General features: G+C 37.1%; 8 protein-coding genes across 8 annotated transcripts; 3 read left to right on the top strand and 5 right to left on the bottom strand.

The window, feature by feature from the left end:
- Window positions 1-304: 304 nt before the first annotated feature.
- BDF20DRAFT_827730 (uncharacterized protein) lies at window positions 305-2,038 on the top strand (the record flags this gene model as incomplete). Its single annotated transcript, XM_053078186.1, has 6 exons — window positions 305-708; window positions 773-881; window positions 972-1,180; window positions 1,510-1,612; window positions 1,699-1,802; window positions 1,885-2,038. The coding sequence occupies 6 exons, from the start codon at window positions 305-307 to the stop codon at window positions 2,036-2,038; spliced, it is 1,083 nt and encodes a 360-aa protein (XP_052931677.1).
- Window positions 2,039-3,130: 1,092 nt separating this feature from the next.
- Window positions 3,131-4,001, top strand: BDF20DRAFT_916776 (uncharacterized protein; the record flags this gene model as incomplete). The annotated part of the gene is made up of 3 exons (XM_053084493.1): window positions 3,131-3,217; window positions 3,303-3,358; window positions 3,452-4,001. The coding sequence occupies 3 exons, from the start codon at window positions 3,131-3,133 to the stop codon at window positions 3,999-4,001; spliced, it is 693 nt and encodes a 230-aa protein (XP_052931676.1).
- A 36-nt stretch (window positions 4,002-4,037) lies between these two features.
- On the bottom strand, window positions 4,038-4,588 carry BDF20DRAFT_803335 (uncharacterized protein; the record flags this gene model as incomplete). The annotated part of the gene is made up of 2 exons (XM_053076436.1): window positions 4,038-4,130; window positions 4,292-4,588. Coding segments are annotated over 2 exons (390 nt in total), but the record flags the coding sequence as incomplete, so codon positions are not given.
- Window positions 4,589-5,593: 1,005 nt separating this feature from the next.
- Window positions 5,594-5,820, bottom strand: BDF20DRAFT_795842 (uncharacterized protein; the record flags this gene model as incomplete). Its single annotated transcript, XM_053076268.1, has 2 exons — window positions 5,594-5,671; window positions 5,737-5,820. Coding segments are annotated over 2 exons (162 nt in total), but the record flags the coding sequence as incomplete, so codon positions are not given.
- A 3,075-nt stretch (window positions 5,821-8,895) lies between these two features.
- BDF20DRAFT_916773 (uncharacterized protein) lies at window positions 8,896-10,912 on the bottom strand (the record flags this gene model as incomplete). Its single annotated transcript, XM_053084492.1, has 7 exons — window positions 8,896-9,136; window positions 9,210-9,278; window positions 9,358-9,548; window positions 9,642-9,882; window positions 9,963-10,106; window positions 10,199-10,711; window positions 10,812-10,912. The coding sequence occupies 7 exons, from the start codon at window positions 10,910-10,912 to the stop codon at window positions 8,896-8,898; spliced, it is 1,500 nt and encodes a 499-aa protein (XP_052931673.1).
- Window positions 10,913-12,582: 1,670 nt separating this feature from the next.
- BDF20DRAFT_991187 (uncharacterized protein) lies at window positions 12,583-15,283 on the top strand (the record flags this gene model as incomplete). Its single annotated transcript, XM_053085343.1, has 4 exons — window positions 12,583-12,679; window positions 12,753-12,826; window positions 13,335-13,433; window positions 13,498-15,283. Exons 2-4 carry the CDS (start codon window positions 12,810-12,812, stop codon window positions 15,281-15,283), a joined length of 1,902 nt encoding a protein of 633 aa, XP_052931672.1. The 5' UTR covers window positions 12,583-12,679; window positions 12,753-12,809.
- Window positions 15,284-15,648: 365 nt separating this feature from the next.
- On the bottom strand, window positions 15,649-16,945 carry BDF20DRAFT_908029 (uncharacterized protein; the record flags this gene model as incomplete). The annotated part of the gene is made up of 2 exons (XM_053083439.1): window positions 15,649-16,409; window positions 16,510-16,945. 2 exons carry the CDS (start codon window positions 16,943-16,945, stop codon window positions 15,649-15,651), a joined length of 1,197 nt encoding a protein of 398 aa, XP_052931671.1.
- A 324-nt stretch (window positions 16,946-17,269) lies between these two features.
- BDF20DRAFT_895022 (P-loop containing nucleoside triphosphate hydrolase protein) lies at window positions 17,270-20,426 on the bottom strand. The gene is made up of 8 exons (XM_053082432.1): window positions 20,054-20,426; window positions 19,897-19,942; window positions 19,644-19,820; window positions 18,353-19,569; window positions 18,191-18,280; window positions 17,971-18,129; window positions 17,759-17,905; window positions 17,270-17,691 (listed from the first exon to the last, which is right to left on the bottom strand). The coding sequence occupies exons 1-8, from the start codon at window positions 20,177-20,179 to the stop codon at window positions 17,491-17,493; spliced, it is 2,163 nt and encodes a 720-aa protein (XP_052931670.1). The 5' UTR covers window positions 20,180-20,426; the 3' UTR covers window positions 17,270-17,490.
- Between the last annotated feature and the right edge of the window lie 27 nt (window positions 20,427-20,453).

Genomic DNA, 20,453 nt, shown 5'->3' with positions numbered 1-20,453 from the left:
ATTTTCAGCCGTAGTATGAGTCGAGAACATAAGATATAGAAAACATTGAAAAAAGGAGAAATTAATCTATCCTAAGGAAAGGTCAACAAAATTCCTTTTTTGTCAAAAAGCGGAAACATGAAAAAGCGGTCGGTGCGCAACAAAATAATGAAAAGTTTATTTTTTTTTTTCGTGTCTGATATTACTGTTTCTTTCTTTTTTTTTTTTTTTTTTTTTTTATTTTTCATTTCTTATTCTTTATCGATTACACTTATTAAATGCTTTTCAGCTCGATTTTTATTCTTATAAATTACTGAAAAGAGCCATGTCAGAGGGAAAGGCTACGTCAGAAATAACAAAGGTGATTCTTCCTATACCGTTTTTACTTGAACAACAAGACGTTCACCAAGATAGTTTCGAAAATTTGGAATTGGATACAAACATATCATCATCAGCAACGACAGATAACCATCAGCCAGCTATAGCGCAGAAACAATCATTGGTACAATGCCATCCACCCAATTTACAGCATCAAAAACATGTTGAACTCGCTAAACAGCAACCACCGTTAAGGGTCAAAAGACAAACACGAACGAGGAATTACAAAGTATACAATGGCAAGTCCATTTTCTTTTGCGGTGGACGCTTTTTGACAAGCAGAGCATTTTGGGCATTTAGTATCTCGATCGCCTTTTTGTTAGTGCCGTCTATTTTATTCCTCATTTTTACGTAAGTGAGCTTTTATTTTTACAAAAGTATGATGTTTATGCTCACTAGGATGATGATTCTATAGCTGTCCTTGGTTATGGCATCATATATCACCAGCAGTACCTCTTATATTCGTATACCTCTTTTGCTTAACCCTTACGTCAATGTTGAAAACCTCGTGGACGGATCCTGGCGTAAAGTATTTCATATTTGTATCTTACTAGACTTTACAATGTAAAAATGCTTGAAACAAAAGGAATTGAACCAATTTTCAATTGATCCAGATCCTACCTAGGAATTTGGATATGGACAGCCTTATCCATGGTAATGATGCTTACAATTATCGATATTCAGTAGATGTGGATCGTTTCCCATTACCCAAAGAAGTGACGATCAAAGGAACTTCTGTTCGATTAAAGTACTGTGAGACATGTTGCATCTATAGACCACCCAGAGCAAGTCACTGTAGACAATGTGATAATTGTGTAGGCAGGTACAACGAAAAGGGAGAGAGAGAGAGAGAGAGAGAGAAAAAAAAGAGGCTTATTTCTTCTCACTTTGCTTCAATAAGAAGGGTAGAACGATGGGCCTCATTGATTAACTTTTTGCTATAAATTTCACTTTGATAGAAAATGAAGATCATCATTGTATTTGGCTCAATAACTGCATTGGAAGGAGAAATTACACCACCTTTTTCACGTTTATTTGGTGCTGTACAATATTATGCTGCTACGTTATTGCGTTCTCCCTGACCCATGTTATATTAGAGTATCTGAACGATACCAAGTCTTTTGCAGACTCCTTACTGCTGACACCTATCAGCTTCTTTATTGCAATATTTTGCTTCTTGCTTCTCTTTCCTATTGGATGCTTAACAGGCTATCATTGCTTTTTGGTAATGAGAGGAGTCACTACTCACGAGCAGGTACCCAAAAGAGCTGCAGTCGTCCAATCGATTTACAAAATAGCTGTCAGATGCTTACTCGGTCTTTTTTTTTTTTTTTTTCATAGCTTCGTGCTAATTTAGCGTCTACGCCTTTTGAGGATCACCCTTTTGATTTTGGCAACCCTTTCAAGAATATGCTTCATGTATTATGCAGGCCTCATAACAAAAGGTAAGAAAACTTGTAAAAAAATAAAAATAAAATCCACGCTTCTTATTTCAAGAGGAGAGTTCTCATATCAACTATATCTTAGTTATATTGCAAGACGAAAATTTGCAGAGGAAATTGTAGACATTACTGTTAATTCATCCAACCTTTCTACAGCTACTCAAGGAGAAATCAATCAAGTGTCAACATTTGATACAATGGCAGGCTCCAATGTCCCACTTCACTCAAAACAAGCTTAACTGCGGAGCTCCAGCGTGATTTCTGCTTTCTTAATTGCCTTTTCCCCTCTCCTTTTTTTTTTTTTTTTTTTTTTTTTTTTTTTGCGTTTCTACAGATGTAAAAGTGGCGATGGTAGCACTTTAAGAACAGTTTAAGAACTTGAGAGAAGAAAAATAAAATCCCAGAAAAATACCAAACCTCAAGAATGACCATTGTGGAAATAGCTGTAAAGTGAGTTAGCTAACAAATGTGCTATGAAATAACAGCTATTCAAACTTCCAAATGGAGAGACACGTGTTTGATTCAAGCAATTATCGTATTGCTTCCTTGCATGCTGATAAATATTTCCAGCATATTCAATAAGAATTTCATGAGTATATCAATTATTCTACATTCCACTTTCTAAGTATCATACAGATCATGGCATCTGGCCAACTTTACGCTTCATTAAAACTCCAAACTGTCTAATGGGATGGGTATTGAGAGATTACGGAGAGAGGAGGAGCACGTTCATAATCTCATTTTCGCTTTTTAACTTATTTTTCAGTCCTCTTACGCAAATGAATGAGAGCGCTATCCATAATGAAGTAAAATTCAATCAATTCATCATCTCTACCCCATAATATTCCAAGGATTCCCACTAGAATCGCAGATAATAATTTGGTAGGCTTTCTTCCATACATGCTTTAAGGGCAGCAGCTCTGACTGACATCAGATTATGATATTCTGTACGCAAAGAATACCTCTCTCGAGATACTACCATCACAATATTTGAAAGTCGTTTCCCTGCTTTTACACGCGGACAACTCCTCCTCAATATTAACTACTGAAATCGCAGTTGAATCAAGATAGTAGTTCATTTTTCGAGAAGTGTCAAGAGAGCAAATTGTTCGAAGGGCGAAGGAATCAGTTTTTCTTGTTCACAGTATCATGACATCAACCCAGTTTCATCATAGGTATTTCCGTGACCATCTGCAGGAAAGCTAATTTTGACTGAACAGCCATTGTTCGTCCCTTCACTTCGGATTTTCAAAATCCGCGAATGTATTCTCCAGAAATTCTCGAACGACTGTACCTCCATTCATCTAAATTTCTCTTCCTTTCCGCACAACATGCCACCTCGTTTTCAGTCTGTACAAACTTCTAATCAAAGGCCGTTGCATAATGAAATTCTCGTGCTAAATAGATTACTCGGAACTGTAAAACATCCTTTGTGTTTACCTCGTCGTATTTAGTATTATTCATATTTGACAATGGAGGAAACTAATGTCAATATTCTCTTAGGACATACTTGAACAAGCAACACGTATACTTGACCACTTCGCGATAACAAAGCAAAAGTAAATGGCATTATCTTGCTTACGAAGAAAGAAAGAACCTGTACCTAACTACTTCCTCCCCCACCCTCCCAACTATTTTTTCAAAACGTAAAGTCATTTAGAAGCTGACTCCTATCACATACCAGCTCATCTCAATAACAAATTTTTACAAAAATGTGAAGATTTTGAAACTGTATGCGATCAGATCTACTATACGTTAGAACAGTCGAAACGTGTGTTACAATTACAATACCGACAACAACTGATTGAACAAAAGGCTGAAGCAATAGAAAAAGAAAAAGCACGAAAGCAACAAGAAGAAGAAGAGCAATTACGTTTGCAACAGCAACAAAATGAGGAAGACGGTGAAGGAAACGATCCAATGGACGCAGAGATGGACTTTACCACAACAAAGCCTCCCAACGATCACGCTGGCTCCTCAGTTATGAACGGAGTAGCAGAAGAAGCAGAAGGGAACCAACGTGCGGATGGTGAAAAAGTTCCTCAAACGGAGGAAATGGCCATTGACGAAGAAGACATGGAGCAACTGTTACAGATTCAAAAGGCTCGTTTAGAAAGATTGAAAAATGTAATGGTGTTAGGCATGGATGCCGAAACCGTGAAAGCCAATAGTGATGAGAGTAAAGAGGATTTATTATTTTAGAAAATTACGTTTTGTCATTCTTGAGGTTGACACTGTCTTGCGTACAAATTGGACAATGGGGCCAATGCATTTCTCAGCAAAGAATGGTGTCATGGCCACAGAAGCAGCAATTCTAACTGGTAACAATGCCTTTTAAGTGGAAACGCGCGAAAGAGTTACAATTTAGTCTATTGTTCATCTACAGAATCAAGAATATCGTTTTCCTTTATCTCTTCACAAAAAACTTTCATACAATCCTCCCTCACATGTACATATACACAACACCTTCAACATAAATAAGGAAAACTTACTTTGACAATACAATATGCTGTTACCAGATTCATCATCACTCTATTATCAGGTTCCAAAGGTTCATAACCATAATGTACCCTCACCTTATTCATATAACGATTGCCTTCAGAAACGATTGTATCTGGGAATGGTATCTTCAACATCGGGAATGAGTCCAATGCATAATAAATGAACGGAAATGGTGCTACGGCGGTCAATTCATGTAAAATAGCAAAAGTGGTCATATAAGACCCAGGTTTATTCTTGAATTGCTGTGCATATTTTCTATAGCCTGTTAATTTTGTTGTTGTTGTTGTTGCTGCTGCTGCTGAAGAGGGTGTTAGTGTTGGCGTAGGTGTAGGTGTCGGTGGAGGAGGTGTATTACTTGTCGTATAAGTACGATGACGCAAAGTTTTCTTTAGACATGAATGGTAACGAGAATTTGTTGTCCTTATATTTGCTGCTATAAGGCCTTTATAGGGGGCCGTAGTTCTAGGTAAAGTACAGAAGGACATAGATTTTTTAATGCTCGTAAAAGAAATACAAAATCATACTTTATTGAGGATCACTCTGGGTCAGAGTTATTACTTCTTTTTTTGGAAGTTGTGACGATTTCTCTGAGAATCTCCAAGTACCTCCGTAAGTTAGTAACTGTTGAGACCAGCAAAAAATTGACAGGTCCATTAAAATATTGTTGAAAGGTCGAGTTCTGGACCGCAACTAGCAAACCACTGTCTGACTAACTTCCATTCTGCAGGCAAGCAAAAGTATTCAATGTTGAGACGAACAGACGCTTTAATGGAGATATATTTCAATTAAAGAGAAGATACCAGGAAAGCGAAAATACAAATTACCGAGCAATAGAGGTGCCGCCTTCATTACCAAGGGAAAGAGTAATGTCAATAAAAAAATAAGGTCTTTGACGATTGTACGGAACTTGGACTATTGCTTCTTGTGATAGTTATTTATTTGACATATTCGGAGTCTAGTTACACTATGACATTGTCTGTATCGCAAATAGCACAAAGAAAAATATGTTCCCTTTGCAATACATAAATACAATGCTGAATTAATGGAAATTCATTTCTGTTGCTCCCTTTTTTATTGTGTAATCGTGTCAGACATCTTTACAGGGAAAGGTGTGGCGAATAAAGGAGTAGAATAAGACAAAAGAAAAAAGAGGAAGATGGTTCAATCGAGTGAGCAAGCTTTTAAGGAAAGGGTGTATTATTCATGGTAATGGTAGCAGAAGACATTGTTCTTCTGATTGTTTTGTTATTGGTAGTACTATTATTGTAATTGTCAAAGTTGGCCATTCCATGGACTTTAGCATGTCTACGAAGATTACTAACCACAGAGAAGCTTCTACCACAATTTTCAATTGGACATTTGAAAGGTTTCTATAAAAACGACATTCTACGTTAATTTACAAGATAGAAAGTGTAATTGTTCTATAAATACTTACTTCTCCTGTATGACTGTAGATGTGTGTTGTTAAAGAGCTGGGTCGTGTAAATCTTTTATTACAAACACGACACATGTATTTTTTATTTCCTGCGGTTGTTGATGTTGTTGGACTAGTCGATCGTTGTTGCTGTTGTGATTGTTGATAACAGCCCAAAGGTGAGAAATCATATTGAGGCGAAGGAGGTCGAGAAAAACTTGAAAGTGAACAACGTCTTGTCACCATGGGAGAATGCATATCGTAGGATGAATTGAGCAAAGGAGATAAATTGGGTACGCCTATTGAAGAAGAAGAATATAGCTTAGTTTTTGTCCGCAAAATCTATCCCCATGCAACTAGCATAGTGACCACAGCTGGTAATCACTCTATATTACTCACTTCGAAATTGATGTAGAGACAAAGAAGAAGGCGAGGAATAAACACGGTTGTGAGTATTATATGATTGCCGATATGGTAGTTGTGGTTGACTGCACATGGGAGATGGAGCAAACAAACTTGGATCGTGCATAGTATTATTTACAGAATATGGAGAAGGACTCATCATTGGCAAGCCAATCGATGATGAAGAGGACGAGAATGGTTGCTGTTGGTACAAGGAAGTCGGTGTCATTTCGTGTGATAGCATCGTGCCTGTTGTTACAGTAGCATCGTAAGTATTACGGCGGTTGTTTTGATTATTATTCCCTGAGTTAGGTAATGGCGCATCTTGCTGCCGTTGAGAAGGAATAATATAGTTAGATGTAGTATCCGTAAATATTGAAGGTGAGGTGGAAGGTGAGCGTTGTTGTAAGGTTTGGTTAATCATGTTAGCTGCAAATCCTTGAGCAGGTGTTCCCGGTTGTGATAACAAACTCTGCGATTTGGGTGAGCAAAAATCGAGAATATCGTGTTGAGAAAGATCAGTTGATGCATACATGCTGTTCATATGGATATTGAAAGTCATGTCGGGGTAAGTGCTTGTCAACATATCTGTTCGTCTTGCTTGAAGTAAAATGTAATTAAAAGAATGCAATTGAGCTAGCAAGCCGGTTTCAAGAGTTGTTTATATTTATGCGTAAGGATATGTAAGTAAAGGACAAAAATGTTGTTTATACAGCACGCCGTATAAAATGTAGCTTGATATGGATGAGATAAATGTAAACTCTTATACAAGACGGACGAGTAGCAAGAATATAAAACTTGTGGTTCAACCTTTAGTTTTTTTTTCTTTTCAAAAGATAGAATGCAATAAAATGATGTTGGTTTAGAAAGAGAAACCACTGTCAGAAATAGAAAAGACGCATGTATTTATACAAGCGAACAACTTTATCTATTTTAGATACCGAATATAGACTTTGCACGCATCAAAGGCGTGATGGGGAAAAGAAGAAAGCGAAAGGTAACAAGGGGTAAATAAAAGAAAAAAAAAGGGGGAAGCAGGCTAAGGGGCATTTAGTTAGTGCTAAGAATAATAAGAAATTGCCAGAACACAGAAAAAATGAAGGCCAAAAGTTGCAAACTTTAAAAACGTCTGTCTAATTCAGAAACAGTCGGTTTATGCATCCTTTACACTCAAAGTTGTTTTTAACCTGTTTTGACACAGCACTGCAACATCAAACCAAAATCGATCTGATGCGCATTACTTGATGATTCCTGATAAATTACAGCAGACTATCAAACATATAGGTTCTTGTTTGCGAATATAACTGTAACTGTGAACATGAGGAACGTGCGACAGCAAGTGCCGATTTTTGATATAATTTAGTTGCCTGTAATTTGATCGTTGGGTCCTAAGTGAATTGGAATTTCTCATTCGGCAAATGGCCAAAGATAGTATTCCTCAAAGCGATGCAAAGTCCTTATGCCTATTTTTATGTCTCATTTACCGTAAGTCCACTTTCTTGTATCACCTTTGAAAATCACCTTTCTAAACCTGATGTTCCTATAAGGCAAATAGAACTAAAAAATTTACTATCCTTTTGTAAAAGTGAAATGAGCACGTTCAACTCAATTTTCTTCCGGCTTCAAAGCATAGCTTGTTATTACTATAGTACAAATTCTCCTTATTCTTGTGGTTGAGAAGATTACAATTGTCACCCTTCTTCCCTAGATTCACACCAGAACAAAGAAAAATGCATGCACCAATATAATGATATGTTTCGCTATATAATTTCTTGGTAGGTGCAATATAATACCCCTTTGACAGCTGTGAAACAATAATAACTGTACTCTATTTAAAATGAAGCAACATTATTCTACTTCATTTAGAATACTTCATTACATAGTAGACTCTGAACTGTGCTTACAACCGAGGATGACATTTTCTATTCTAGTTTACATAGGTATCAATTTTCATTATAAAAAAGTGAACAAATATGTAACTGAGTTACAGTAATAACTTTTATTCAGACAATAAGAGCTAAACAAAAAATCTTCATTTGCCAATGCCATATCTTCGATAACGGCAAGTGATTCCCTCATATACCTTATAAACCATGACGGAGGGAAATGCGTATATTGCACGTCTGTGTTACGTGGAAGTTTATACATACCTTTGTCATCTAATCGCATATTCAGCTGGTGAAGATGATGAAAACATTGTTGAAACTATCACCCCATTGAACAAAGCAACTATATAAGCAACGAGAAGAAGAAGCCAAAGAATATAGTGATAATTATATGTTGGATACTGCTTACGAGTTTACAGCAAGTTATAATGCAAACGCGCAGGACGGAAAATCTATAGCAATTTTGAAAGCAATGAGAAATGTTGAGTCATGATAATAGCAGAAACGAAACGTAACGAAGAAAACCCTGTCATTTAGACGAAACCGCAAACAGCTAATGTAATAAAACGTCGAGATTGCTATTAAATAGGTCAGTGTCGCGTGCAACTTTTAACATTCTCTTCGTGTTAAAAATTCATAAACCTTTTTTATTTGCATGAAGAAAACCCGAGGTAAGTGAACCTAATATAACACAAAAAAGAAAAAGCAATGGAAAAGAATAGTCATGTTGGGATTTTTTCAAAGTCTTTTGTTTTCCTTATCAAATGTCCATTTTGAACAGGATATAGCATTAGACTGTACGGCCGAACTACATAGATAATAGAAAAGAAAAATTGAAGAACGAAAACTGATCTTTCTGTTCCAATTTGTCATTGATATAATTTACTTCACGTTAAACAGCATTAGCGTTGAAAATAGCTTCAGACACGCAGGCTGCAGTAATCTGTTTACCACCGAACCATCTACCGTTCAATGCTTTGATCGCTTGTTCTGCTGAACCAATATTGTCGAACTTCAAAAATACCTCACCCATAGAATCGGCATTCACCTTGATATGTTCAACCTTGCCATATTTTTCACATTCTAGCTTGATATCAGTTTCCAGATCGGTAACCCAGTCAGGCTCCGTTTCCCTAAAAAAATAGAGTAAGTAAAACTTTGCCAAGCTTTCAGAAAAGTATTTCTTTCAATAAAAAAGACACTTACTCGGCAGGATTAAACATATTATTCAGCATAATATAACGGGTTGCTGCTGTAGGAATGATAGGTTTAGCGCTAGAATAGAAAAAAAAAAAGAAGTAATTTTAAATTTCTGAAGGGCTGCTCGCTTTATGGACGATGTTCGTTGGCTTACGGCATGACAGGGGCAGCAGCAGGCTTGGCAATTTGACTGGCCCCATTAGTATGATCTCTCGCTGCTAGTTTCGCCATCAGTTCAGCCCTCGATAGCGAATTCAAGGCAACGCCTTCAGCTTCTTCATCATCAAGATTATAGCTAGTATTATTACTGACGGGATGTTTTTCTGTGACAAGGCCAACTTTTAGCTATAGTCAAGAAAAAGAAAGAAACACCAAAAGTATGATCAATAAACAAGTCTTGCCCCAAGAATGCATCGTTGTTAATGACTCTATACTTACAGGTCTACCGGCTAATTCAAAGCCGTTCATCTTTTCCAATGCTTGTTTAGCATCAGCAGGATTTTTATACTGAATAAAACCAAAACCTTTTGAACGCCCAGTCTCAGAATCTCTGTGTAAATTAACAAAATCAAGCGGGCCGAAAGGCTCAAAGATTTGACGGACATCCTCATCTGTTAAACTAAAATGCAAAGAACCGACATAAAGTCTTTGATAAGTAGGTTCTGTTGGTTGACCAACACTATTCAAAAATTAAAAGGAAAAATGCATGCGTTAATACAAAGGTTTCAATCTTGGTATTTTTTGCATTATTCAACATACGCGTTTCTTTGTGCTTGTAATGCTAATCTGTTCTTTTCAGCCTCTGATAATTGCACTTGAACAGGAATACCCAATAATTTTTGTCCGGATAAATTGAGAGCGTTTTGAACAGATGACTCCTCATAATACTCGACATAGCCAACACTGCATAAGAAAAATAACAATGTATGGGATTAATTCTCCACGATTCTGCGCACGAGCGATCACCAACAATACTTTTATGCTATTCTGATTACCCTTTCGACTTTCTTGAGTTTCTATCCATGATAATGGTTGCTTCACGCACTTTACCAGCCTGTGAAAAAAAGTCTTCTAATTCGCGTTGAGTTAATCGAGCTGCTAACTGAGTAACAAATACTGTTCTTCGATCTCTTTCTTCTTCCGGTACAGGGGGTGAAGGCGATCTTCCTCTATCTCTTCTATCTTTTCTATCTCTATCATATCGATCATGACGACGGTGGTGAGGAGATGGTGTCCTAGTACTACGTCTGCTTCGACGTGTAGGACTTCTACTACTATAACGTCTTCTACTCCTACTTCTTCTTCTACTGCTATACTCACGGGAAGGTGAACGTCTCGAGGAATGTCGTCGTTCTCTGCTACTACGGGGTGAACGTGAGCGATGGTATCTTCGGCTTCTACTACTATATCTGGAGTGAGATCTACGACGAGACCCGGATCTATGATGAGACGAACGATGACGTGAGCGAGAGCGTGAAGAGTGGCGGTGATGCTCAGAGCGCTTTTCACTACAATTGTGTGAAAGGTTGAAAATAAGATTCGAATTAGATGGGCAAAGTGGACAAAGTGAGCTTATTTCTGTAGGAAAAAGAAGCTGGTTTCTCTTACCCGTGAGCATCTACTTCTTGTTGTTCACCTTGCGCTGTCATAGATTCAGGCTCTGAATTTTTATAAGGAGCTTCCAGCATAGCTTCAACGTCGACATCCATTTTAAAGTTTGTTTATGTGAAAGATTTTCTTGTTTGTTTATAGAAAAAGAAAGAAAAAAAAAAGTTTTGTATTTTTCGGTTTTAAAACAACTGACTATAACCGACTTTAAATGACGGCAGATGCTGGATTTCAATGACGTTGACAATAATTCTATTTTTTGGAGTCTAGCAGTTTGAGATGATCTAAAGCAATATTTGAGATAAACATATATATAAAATGAAATAAAAATAGATATATTAACTTTACATATGAATAACAAAAAACATTAGAAGGTTTTGTATTTTATGGATTGAATTGAGATAGCTACTGAAAGGTTGATTTTCGAAATGACGTAAGTGAAGATACTGTCCAGTAAAAGCAAAATGAGCCTGTCATGAGTCTATCTAATCCGTCCGAGATATCTCATTTCATCATTCAAACATCTTCAAGTCGTGTCCAAAGGGAATACGATCGTATTTCGAACGTCGACCTTTTACAAAATTGTAGGCATACTTTTATCATTCTAAATTGACAAGGAAGGTTGTAGTGTATCCTTTGGCAGCATATCTGTGGCACTGCCAAAATCTCTTTAGTTTTTGCAATCTAAACCATCGTAGAGCTTGATCGTTTCCTTGCTGCCAGTCAACAACAGCAACTGCTTAGTTGTCACTTCAGGTTATGTATGACGGCAAAGCTACACTAGCATACCTCTCCTAGATTTGCATAATTTATCCATCATGCTATCGCCAGAATAATCAGAGGGAAATAACTTATCAGTAAACGGGGTAATCAGATGTCAGAAATTGCTATAAAACAATGGATAACCCTTTTCGTTGTTCCTACTACTGCTATTAAGGCCCCTCATAAATGAAGCCAACTGATTGTACTTTATTAATACTAAAACCAGCTGAAAACTCATGTATATTCTTTTGTCTGAGCCATGAACTGATTGGGAATATAAAGCTCAAACAGCCAAACCAGACTAACTGCATGGTGACAATCCAATAATAGCACACACGTTACGACTACTGATATTGAATAATGCTAATTAGTTGTCAGCTTTCAACTTAGATTAGCGATAATCATTCTATAGCTTTTGTAACCGGTTATCTGTCCATCAGTATTAAAATTATAATGGTTCATTTGCATTTGAGCTACTTCTATTGTTTATTCTATAATCTTTCGTTTTCTTGTTTTTTCTTTCATTAGCAGCTTTTCTCTTGTAAAATGCATGAATTATTGCGGTCATGAACAAGCCTTAATTTGTCGAATATTACATATTTGATTCTCAAGGAAAGCATATAGTACGTATTGTTCAAATCAATCAAATTTCTGTTCTGTCTATATGAAATAAAGGTGCTTTAGACATCGTATTTAAATGGTATACTATAATTCACATGAGACGTATTTTCTTCTACCTGTTTCCAACCAGCGAGGGTGTCAGCAGAATTAAGTTGTAAATTAGGTAAATTCTTAATAGTTATGGCATATACGGTGATTATGAATGTGTAATTTGATAAAACATCCAGCAGGCCTGAGGAGTAATGGAGGCCGAGGAATGGTCATTCCATCTTAGCTACAAAATTTATTCACATGAAGCAAACAGAAACTGCTATTCGAAGTTATGATGAAAATCAAACCCCTCAAATAATTGAAAATTAGAAACATACTCGATGGGAATAGAACTTTGCGGCTATTGGATTACTTCAATCTGCTACATGATACTTGCTATTTTATAATAGCAGAGGTGTATCTCTCTTCTCTTATTATATCTCTCTGTCACAGCTGTTAGTGTGAATTTAGCTACACTTAAAGGCATAGTTCATGGCACTCATCATTCTTCGCCATTTTAAATATCAGTAAACAACGAAAGAACAATCAAGTTCGAACAATAAATTATTATTGGAGTTGTACACAATGAAAGGACTTTCCAGGTAAACAAAGTGATGCGCAAGTGGAGGCGTAGACTATCATTTCACCTGCAAGTTCACAAGTTTTATGAAAAAGTTTTTCAATATGCAAACTATTATGGCAATAGGAACTACCATTCCTTTGTTGTTGCATGTGTTTTTTGTTGAGAGGCTTTCTTTTCGCTACTTCTCCGCCTCTCAAAGGAAAAGAATTTCGAATTCTGAACGACTCCTCTCTTTTCTCCTATTTTTTCGATTGAAATGCTCGTATCTTTTCTGGCCTTTACATATTTCCCTAGAGCATTAGAGAAGATTATATTCGGGCTTTCGTATATTATTTTTAGATTTATGCTTATTTAAATAAAGTTGGGTATTTCAATGTTGAAGAAATTGCTTTTCTTTTCCTTTTCCTTCTTTGCTACTGCTACTGCTACTAGACGTACTGAATGCCACCGGATATTTACATGCTTTCTTCAACAAAAAATTACAACTTATCAACAATTTTAAATGAGCATGATACAATTGAAAACAGCGCCCTTTTTAATGATAAAGAGCGACCGGTTATCACGATGAAAAACTGTTATAAAACACATAATAAAGTTACAAATGAAGACGGGCCACGAAAACAATGGTAACAATGAGCATCAACCCTTTTCACATTATCCCTAAAACTTCCATATTTAACGCTCTAATAGCATTACCAATAAGCAAAAATTATTAGATGAAGCAACTACAATCGATCTCAATCGCACAACCGTAGTGAATATAAGCTGCATCGATGCAGATGATAACAAAGCAAACTCCACCAACGAAGAAAAATCGAGGAGAGAGGGTGAAGAGGAACTGGTTGATGACTTGAAAATTGAAGATTATATCGTGAAAGCAATATCAACGATAGGCGGATGTTCGATAAGCGGAGAGATGCAATATGGTACAGAATATAGGGCAACCATTAAAGACCATCATAATGTGGTCTCTGGATCAGAACAAGAGAGAAGAATCGCTGACGCTGACACTGTAAACGACAATCAAATTCTACCTCCTGCAGACACAAATGATATAACGCCTCATGCGGTTCTGAATCAATCTACTTCTCTTAGCATTACCAATAGCGACGACACTCTTTCCAATATTCGGCAAATTCGTCATCCTTCTAGTGTAGAATCGCGCCAACCGAAAAAGTCCTCATCTTGGCCTTCATCGTTACGGAAGTTACTATTGCCAACAGAGGGAGCAAACAAAACATCATCGAAACGGCTTTTGAGCTCGCCGACGGCTTCAACACAAATTGGAAATCTTGCGACTGCTGTAAAATCTCTTCAAAAACCTGACAGTAGCAGAACAAGTGCTCTGTTTGCGATATTGGCCAGAAAATCATCCAAAAAAGGAGCACCAAAAAGTAACCAAACAGTACAGAGCAATACTATAATACCATCGTCTGCAACATCACTGGGCTGTGCATCTGAAAAGAGCGTGATGCTCGCTCGGTCTGTTTCATCTGAAGTAATTGCATCTGATAGTTCCTCAATTATATTGTGCGATAATGATAGCAGTATCATTAGTAAAAGTAGTACCATCAGTTACCCTAGATTGCCTGTTCACTTAGAACGAGCTATCTATCACCTGTCACACATGAAATTATCGAATCCTAGACGTCCCTTACGTGATCAGGTGGTTATATCAAATTTGATGTTTTGGTATCTTTCCATATTTACCCAGCCTCTACAGACACCGCATTCTTCAGAGATTACTGCAATGACAGACTACGATATCGATATCACCCCTCCGCAAAACAATATTCCTATTTTAAGTTTCATGAAGAAAGCGTTTCCAATCCCTTTAATACCTACAACACATGATCAACAGAGTTGTTTAGTTCAACAACAATTAAAGCAACAGCAGCGAGGTCCTTTGGAATCAAATGCAATGGACCTATTGAATTTACATCATCACAAACAGGAAATACTATATTCAGAAAAGAAGCGAAACGGTTGCAAAAAAAAAGGCAGCACCAAAGCTGCTATTACAACTGCAACTATCCCGCAATATAATAAGAAGAGACTGTCTGCCAAATATTTGAAAACAACTGTCTGCTTTAGCTCAGATGATGAGGACGATGATGATGATGATGAGGAAGAAGAATATGATGACAATGATGATGAAGGTATTACGAGACGTTCTACATTTATTTCACTAGACGACCTAGAGGCAAATAATATGCTTGCAGGATACAAAAAGCAAAGCAAATTCAACTTAATGAAACACAGCTTTTACAAATTGAAGTCGTCTACCAAGAAGCAACATCTCAAGACCGAGAGAAGGAAAAGCACCCCTATCACGGACAGAAAAATGCCACCTCAGTTACAAACGACAGCAGGCAACAACACGGAGCAATTACACCAAAAGAGAATGATCACAATTAAAAATGATGAGGATGATATACCACTAGCAATGTATAAAAAAGACAATAAACCATTCTGAATGAAAGAAATAATAGAAAAGTAGCACTACTTACTACTCCTACTACTCCTACTCTTACTACAACCCTTTTGTAATATCTGACATAGAACCTTCGGACTTGACAGGAAACTGTTAGTTTAAATAAAGCATTCAACAGCATAAAGAGCGCCGAGCATAGCTATTATCAGCAGCATGGCAGCAAAAACGTTAATCATACATAGAGCCACTATTAATTTATGAGAGCCAAAATGTGGGAGTGGGTAATAATAATTTATTAAGTAGATTGCTTATATACAGATGACACTGGAATAGATAATGTAAATTTATACAAATTTTCTTAATATGAGATTGAATACATATAGGCCAGCTATATGCGAAATTGGGTTCTAAATGCTGGCTTCAGTCAAGGACCAATAACTTTTATGCTGTCTTCCTATATATCCAGAAAAGGTTGATCCTTTGGTTCCAATAAAATGTTTACCTCTGCTTGCCACTAATGCATCTACCAAAGGCATTAAGAATTTGCGCATGCTTTGTCTTGTATGTATTGTACGGTACTGGTCCATAAAACTCCAAACAGGACTATCTGGTTCCACGATCTCGTTCAAAGTAAAGGTACATGGTAAGTGATGCCAAAGCTCTCTAAAATCAACTTTACTTCGTGGCCGTACTGCATCGGTTGCTAAAAATACCAAGGGTAGCTCACCGTTCTGCGCCATTGCCACGCATTCAAAAAGTGTGTACGTGGAGTTTTTCTGCTGATAACCTTGGTATAATGCTTTCATTGCTGATATACTATCGACAATATGTTGGATGTTATCTGAAAGAGCTTGAACAAAGGGTCCATCCATTGATCTCAGGTGGACGCCAATATAATTACCCGGCCCACCCAATGCATCAACAACCACATTCGTCATCTCCAAAACTGCAGGATGATTGTACGTGATACTACTTTGCAGCTTTCTAAAAAAGTCTGCACTTTCGGATGATTTGATAGGAAATTTGCCTGAACCAAATAAGCTAGTAAAATGAATTAATTTCTCGCTTTGATATCGCAACTGAGGAACGTCTAAGCTGTCAACGTATTTGCCTAAGAACCGATGCTTTACAGGAACGTCAAATATCCTCCAATCATATCTAGTATTATCTTTTTGAGTATGATTTCTTTAGTGATCGATCTAAGTTTCTCTATGTGTCTCCGAGATGCTACGTAACTTTATAACGATTACAAAAGGTTCCACATTTACCTTTAAAAAAGAGTATATCCCCATCTACGTAAACACCTGTATCATTATTATTGTCTGCCGAGTAAAGGCTTCTGCGTATATTAAAATGCTCTTCCAGCCATTTAAAACTGCTATCCTCTCTCTCTATAATCTTGACATGTTGTTTTGCCCAACTCAAATCAAATAGATTGTCAAATGATGCAAGGGTGTATTTTGACGGGTCTGGACAAGAGGCCAATTTTCGAGCCTTTCTATTTTTGAACTGCTTACAATAATTATTGTTTGTATCACGTAGATTGTGTTGCAGATAAAGCTTTGAAAATTGGCCCCAACCAAATGCTTCACCTAGTAAAGCTTTGGGAAGTAAAAGTGTTCGATTTAGATACCAAGCCAGCAGTATCCCGTTTTCCACTATTATACAATCGGAGGGGGTTTCAGTATGAGTTATAAGATCCATTAAGTGAAAATTATTGTACCTTGAATCAATTGATTTTGGATGCCACTGTGAGTGAAAAATGTCAAAAACTTCTCGTTTTCATCATAATGAGAGTCAGTTTGCTTTGATGTTGTGACGACAGGATATGGAACATCAGTTAGAAGTGTGTTATTATCTGTTGATAGTGTTGTACTGAGTATCAAGGGATCAAATTGACGTTTATACATAATATATGACAAAAGTACCATAGCAAGTAAAGGAACTTTATTTGTAAAGAACTTCAGCATTGTTTATATTGTTAGCTGGCAAGATTTTGAAGAAACTGAAAGATAACAATAAAAAAAAGCAGTAAATCAAAAATTGACTTCTGGCTACCATAATTTAAGCTATTCAACTCCTTTTACAAGATGTCCAATGGAAGATTTAAGCTGTTTCTGAATTTCGTAATTAAACGAACATATGATCATTTTCAGGGCTTTCACCGATTCTAGATATGGCATAATAGTCATAAAATCTAGTAGATTTTAAATGGTATAAATAAACAGATTGAGCAACTTAGCATGTCGTTAAATGCTTTGTAGGCCTGATTTTTCTTGGAAGTTTTTATAAAATTGTAACATCTCGGGTGTAATACGCCTTATAAACGTATTCAGAGCTTTGTTGAAATGTCTCATCTTGACGGAATCGATATTTACATCTTCTTCCATCGCTAATAAAGCAGCTTCTTGGCAAATGGCAATAGCTTCAGCACCCGAACATCCATTGCTCTACATAAGAATAATACGATGAATAATTCAATATATTTTGTTTTCAAAGAAGATTCACATAACCTACTTTCTTGGCAATTTCTTCTATATCAACATCAGTATCTACTGCCATCTTTTTCAGTTGGATACGGAAAATTTCCCTTCGAGAGTCTATATCAGGAGGGCCAACATAAAGAATTCTATCAATTCGCCCAGGACGAAGTAAAGCATTATCCTTATTGAACTTATTAGACGGCAGTACGGGAGGTTGTAACGTAAAGTATGTAGAGTCAAACTTACTATTATATCTGGGCGATTCGTAGCAGCTACAACTGTGACATTTACCAATGGCTCAACACCATCTAGCTCATTCAATAATTGCGATAAAACACGGTCAGCTACGGAAGTGCCTCCGTCACCCGAGGATCCTCTTTTCACTGTGAGTGCATCAATTTCATCCTAGAAAATTATAAGCTGAGTGTAGTTGATACATTGAAATAACTGACTTTCGTAGGCTTACAAAAAATACGATGGATGGAGATGCGGCTCTTGCTTTTCTAAATACTTCACGAACTGCTTTTTCTGATTCACCGACCCATTTACTGAAAAGCTACAAGAGGAACGGAGTCAATATAACAATGTAAAATCCGTACGTATGCTTTTCTTCCTTGTCATTTTGTACCTCTGGCCCCTTCACCGCAATAAAATTTGAACCACATTCAGTTGCGAGAGCTTTAGCCATCAGAGTTTTACTACAACCAGGCGGACCATACAGAAGAATGCCTTTCGGTGGTCGTATACCTAGCCTTGAAAATGCCTCAGGATGCTTCAATGGCCACTCAACAGATTCTTTCAATCTTTGTTTTATATCATGCTGTCCTCCAATATCATCCCAGTATACTTTTGGTACTTCTAACATAATCTCGCGCATTGCACTTGGTCTTATTTCTGCCACAGCATCAAGCATGTCCTGTAGGTTGACTAACAGTTGGCTTGGTTGTAAAGTAGAAGAAGCATTACGCTTGATACAGTTGAGTCCTGCTTCTTTACACAAGGCTGCTATATCGGCGCCCACATAGCCATGCAACTTCCCAGATAAAAATTCTAATTCCTCTTCACTTAGTGCATTTGGTATTTTTTTCATAATGGCCTTCAAAATCTCCAGCCTGCCTGCAGCATCCGGTATACGAATTTCAATCTCTACGTCAAAGCGACCATACCTTCGTAATGCTTCATCTAAAGAGTTGGGTCGGTTGGTGGCGCCGATGACAACAACACGATTATTTTCTGTGGTAGCGCCATCCATTAGGGTTAGTAGAGTAGTAACAACCCTTTTTTCCAGTTCGCTGGGTGCTTCGTCACGCTTAGGGCATAAAGCATCAATTTCGTCAATGAAGATGACGGAGGGTGCATGTTCAACGGCGTCTTCAAATATGTCACGTAGTTTTTGTTCGGTATCGCCATAATATTTGCTCACCACCTCGGGCCCATTGACCACAATGCAATGAGCGCCTGTTTCATGAGCAACTGTTCGTGCTATCAATGTTTTGCCTGTGCCTGGAGGACCATATAGTAAGACACCCCGTGGTGGCTTAAGGCCTAATTTTAAGTATATATCAGGATTTTTCAATGGTGTTTCTATTGTTTCGCGTATAACTTCAATTTGCTTTGCGAGGCCGCCTATGTTGTCGTAAGTATCTGCTGCTAGTGCCGATGAAGGTTTCGTTTCTTCTGATGTTTTTGCATTCGCTTCCTCCACAACTCTGATTTTTGTACGTTCATTAACCAAATAAATATCACAAGCATATTTGGTAGTGATAGACGACAGTTTTACCCTACAGTTACAACCAAGGTATGTGAAGTCCAGTATCTGTAAATCGGTAATATACTTCTGTTCAACTATGAATAAACGATAAGTAGAATTGGAAAATGACGGTCTTCTTTCAATTGTGTATCAATAAAGAGGAACTTACTTAAAAATTGCTTGATGAAAAGTCTGAAGTTCTGATCTATGGTAAATGTAGGTGTCGATATAAAGCTCAATTGTACTTTGGTTGCTTCTGTATAAGTGTCGAGGACTTTTTCATAGTAAACAAGTTCACCGATTTCAAATGATCCACTTAATCGTGCGACCGTGCTTAACTCAACAGCTATTATGAGAATTTTAACTTAGAAGAGGGACTGACAAGCAGATTGTCAGATCAATAGCAGTAGATATAATCTTACATTCATCGTGTATAAGTAATGAAGGCCAAGCAGTTACTACAAGAGTCTTTATATAACAGTTTTGTGCATTAGAGTTAACCGATGGCCCTTACATTAATTCAACTGAAGCAGCCGAGGAAAACGGATCGATGAATCTGAATTAACTGAAAACACTTACTCGATCATTTTTAGTCAGCTTGACGAGATCTCCTGTGGACAGTTGAGATCTTTGCATAAACTCCAAAGGGAAAAAGGCTCTACTGGTGATGGATCCTTCTTTAGCTGCCTTTACTTCCAGTGACATTACAAGACTTGGCTGAAATTCGCTTATTCAATACAGAGCAGGAGAACCGCTCCTAAGCATTCCTGCTGACTTTTCTCTTTTAAAAAAAAAGTTTAACATATTTATGCAGAGCGGAAAAACTACGCATCAGATCGAGACAATCAACTTGAAAATAACATTTGAGGTATGTTTTTTCGTGAATATTATTACAATTTTCTATTATTACAGAATAGATAACGAAAAAATTACAGTAAAATAAATAATGCAAATACAAAAAAAAAATATTTGAAGCTAT

The sequence above is a fragment of the Mycotypha africana genome, assembly GCF_025528875.1.
Source record: "Mycotypha africana strain NRRL 2978 chromosome Unknown BDF20scaffold_12, whole genome shotgun sequence".
Taxonomy (NCBI): Eukaryota; Fungi; Mucoromycota; class Mucoromycetes; order Mucorales; family Mycotyphaceae; genus Mycotypha; species Mycotypha africana.
Note: the sequence above shows the minus strand (reverse complement) of the source record. Positions and strands in the feature narration are given on the sequence as shown.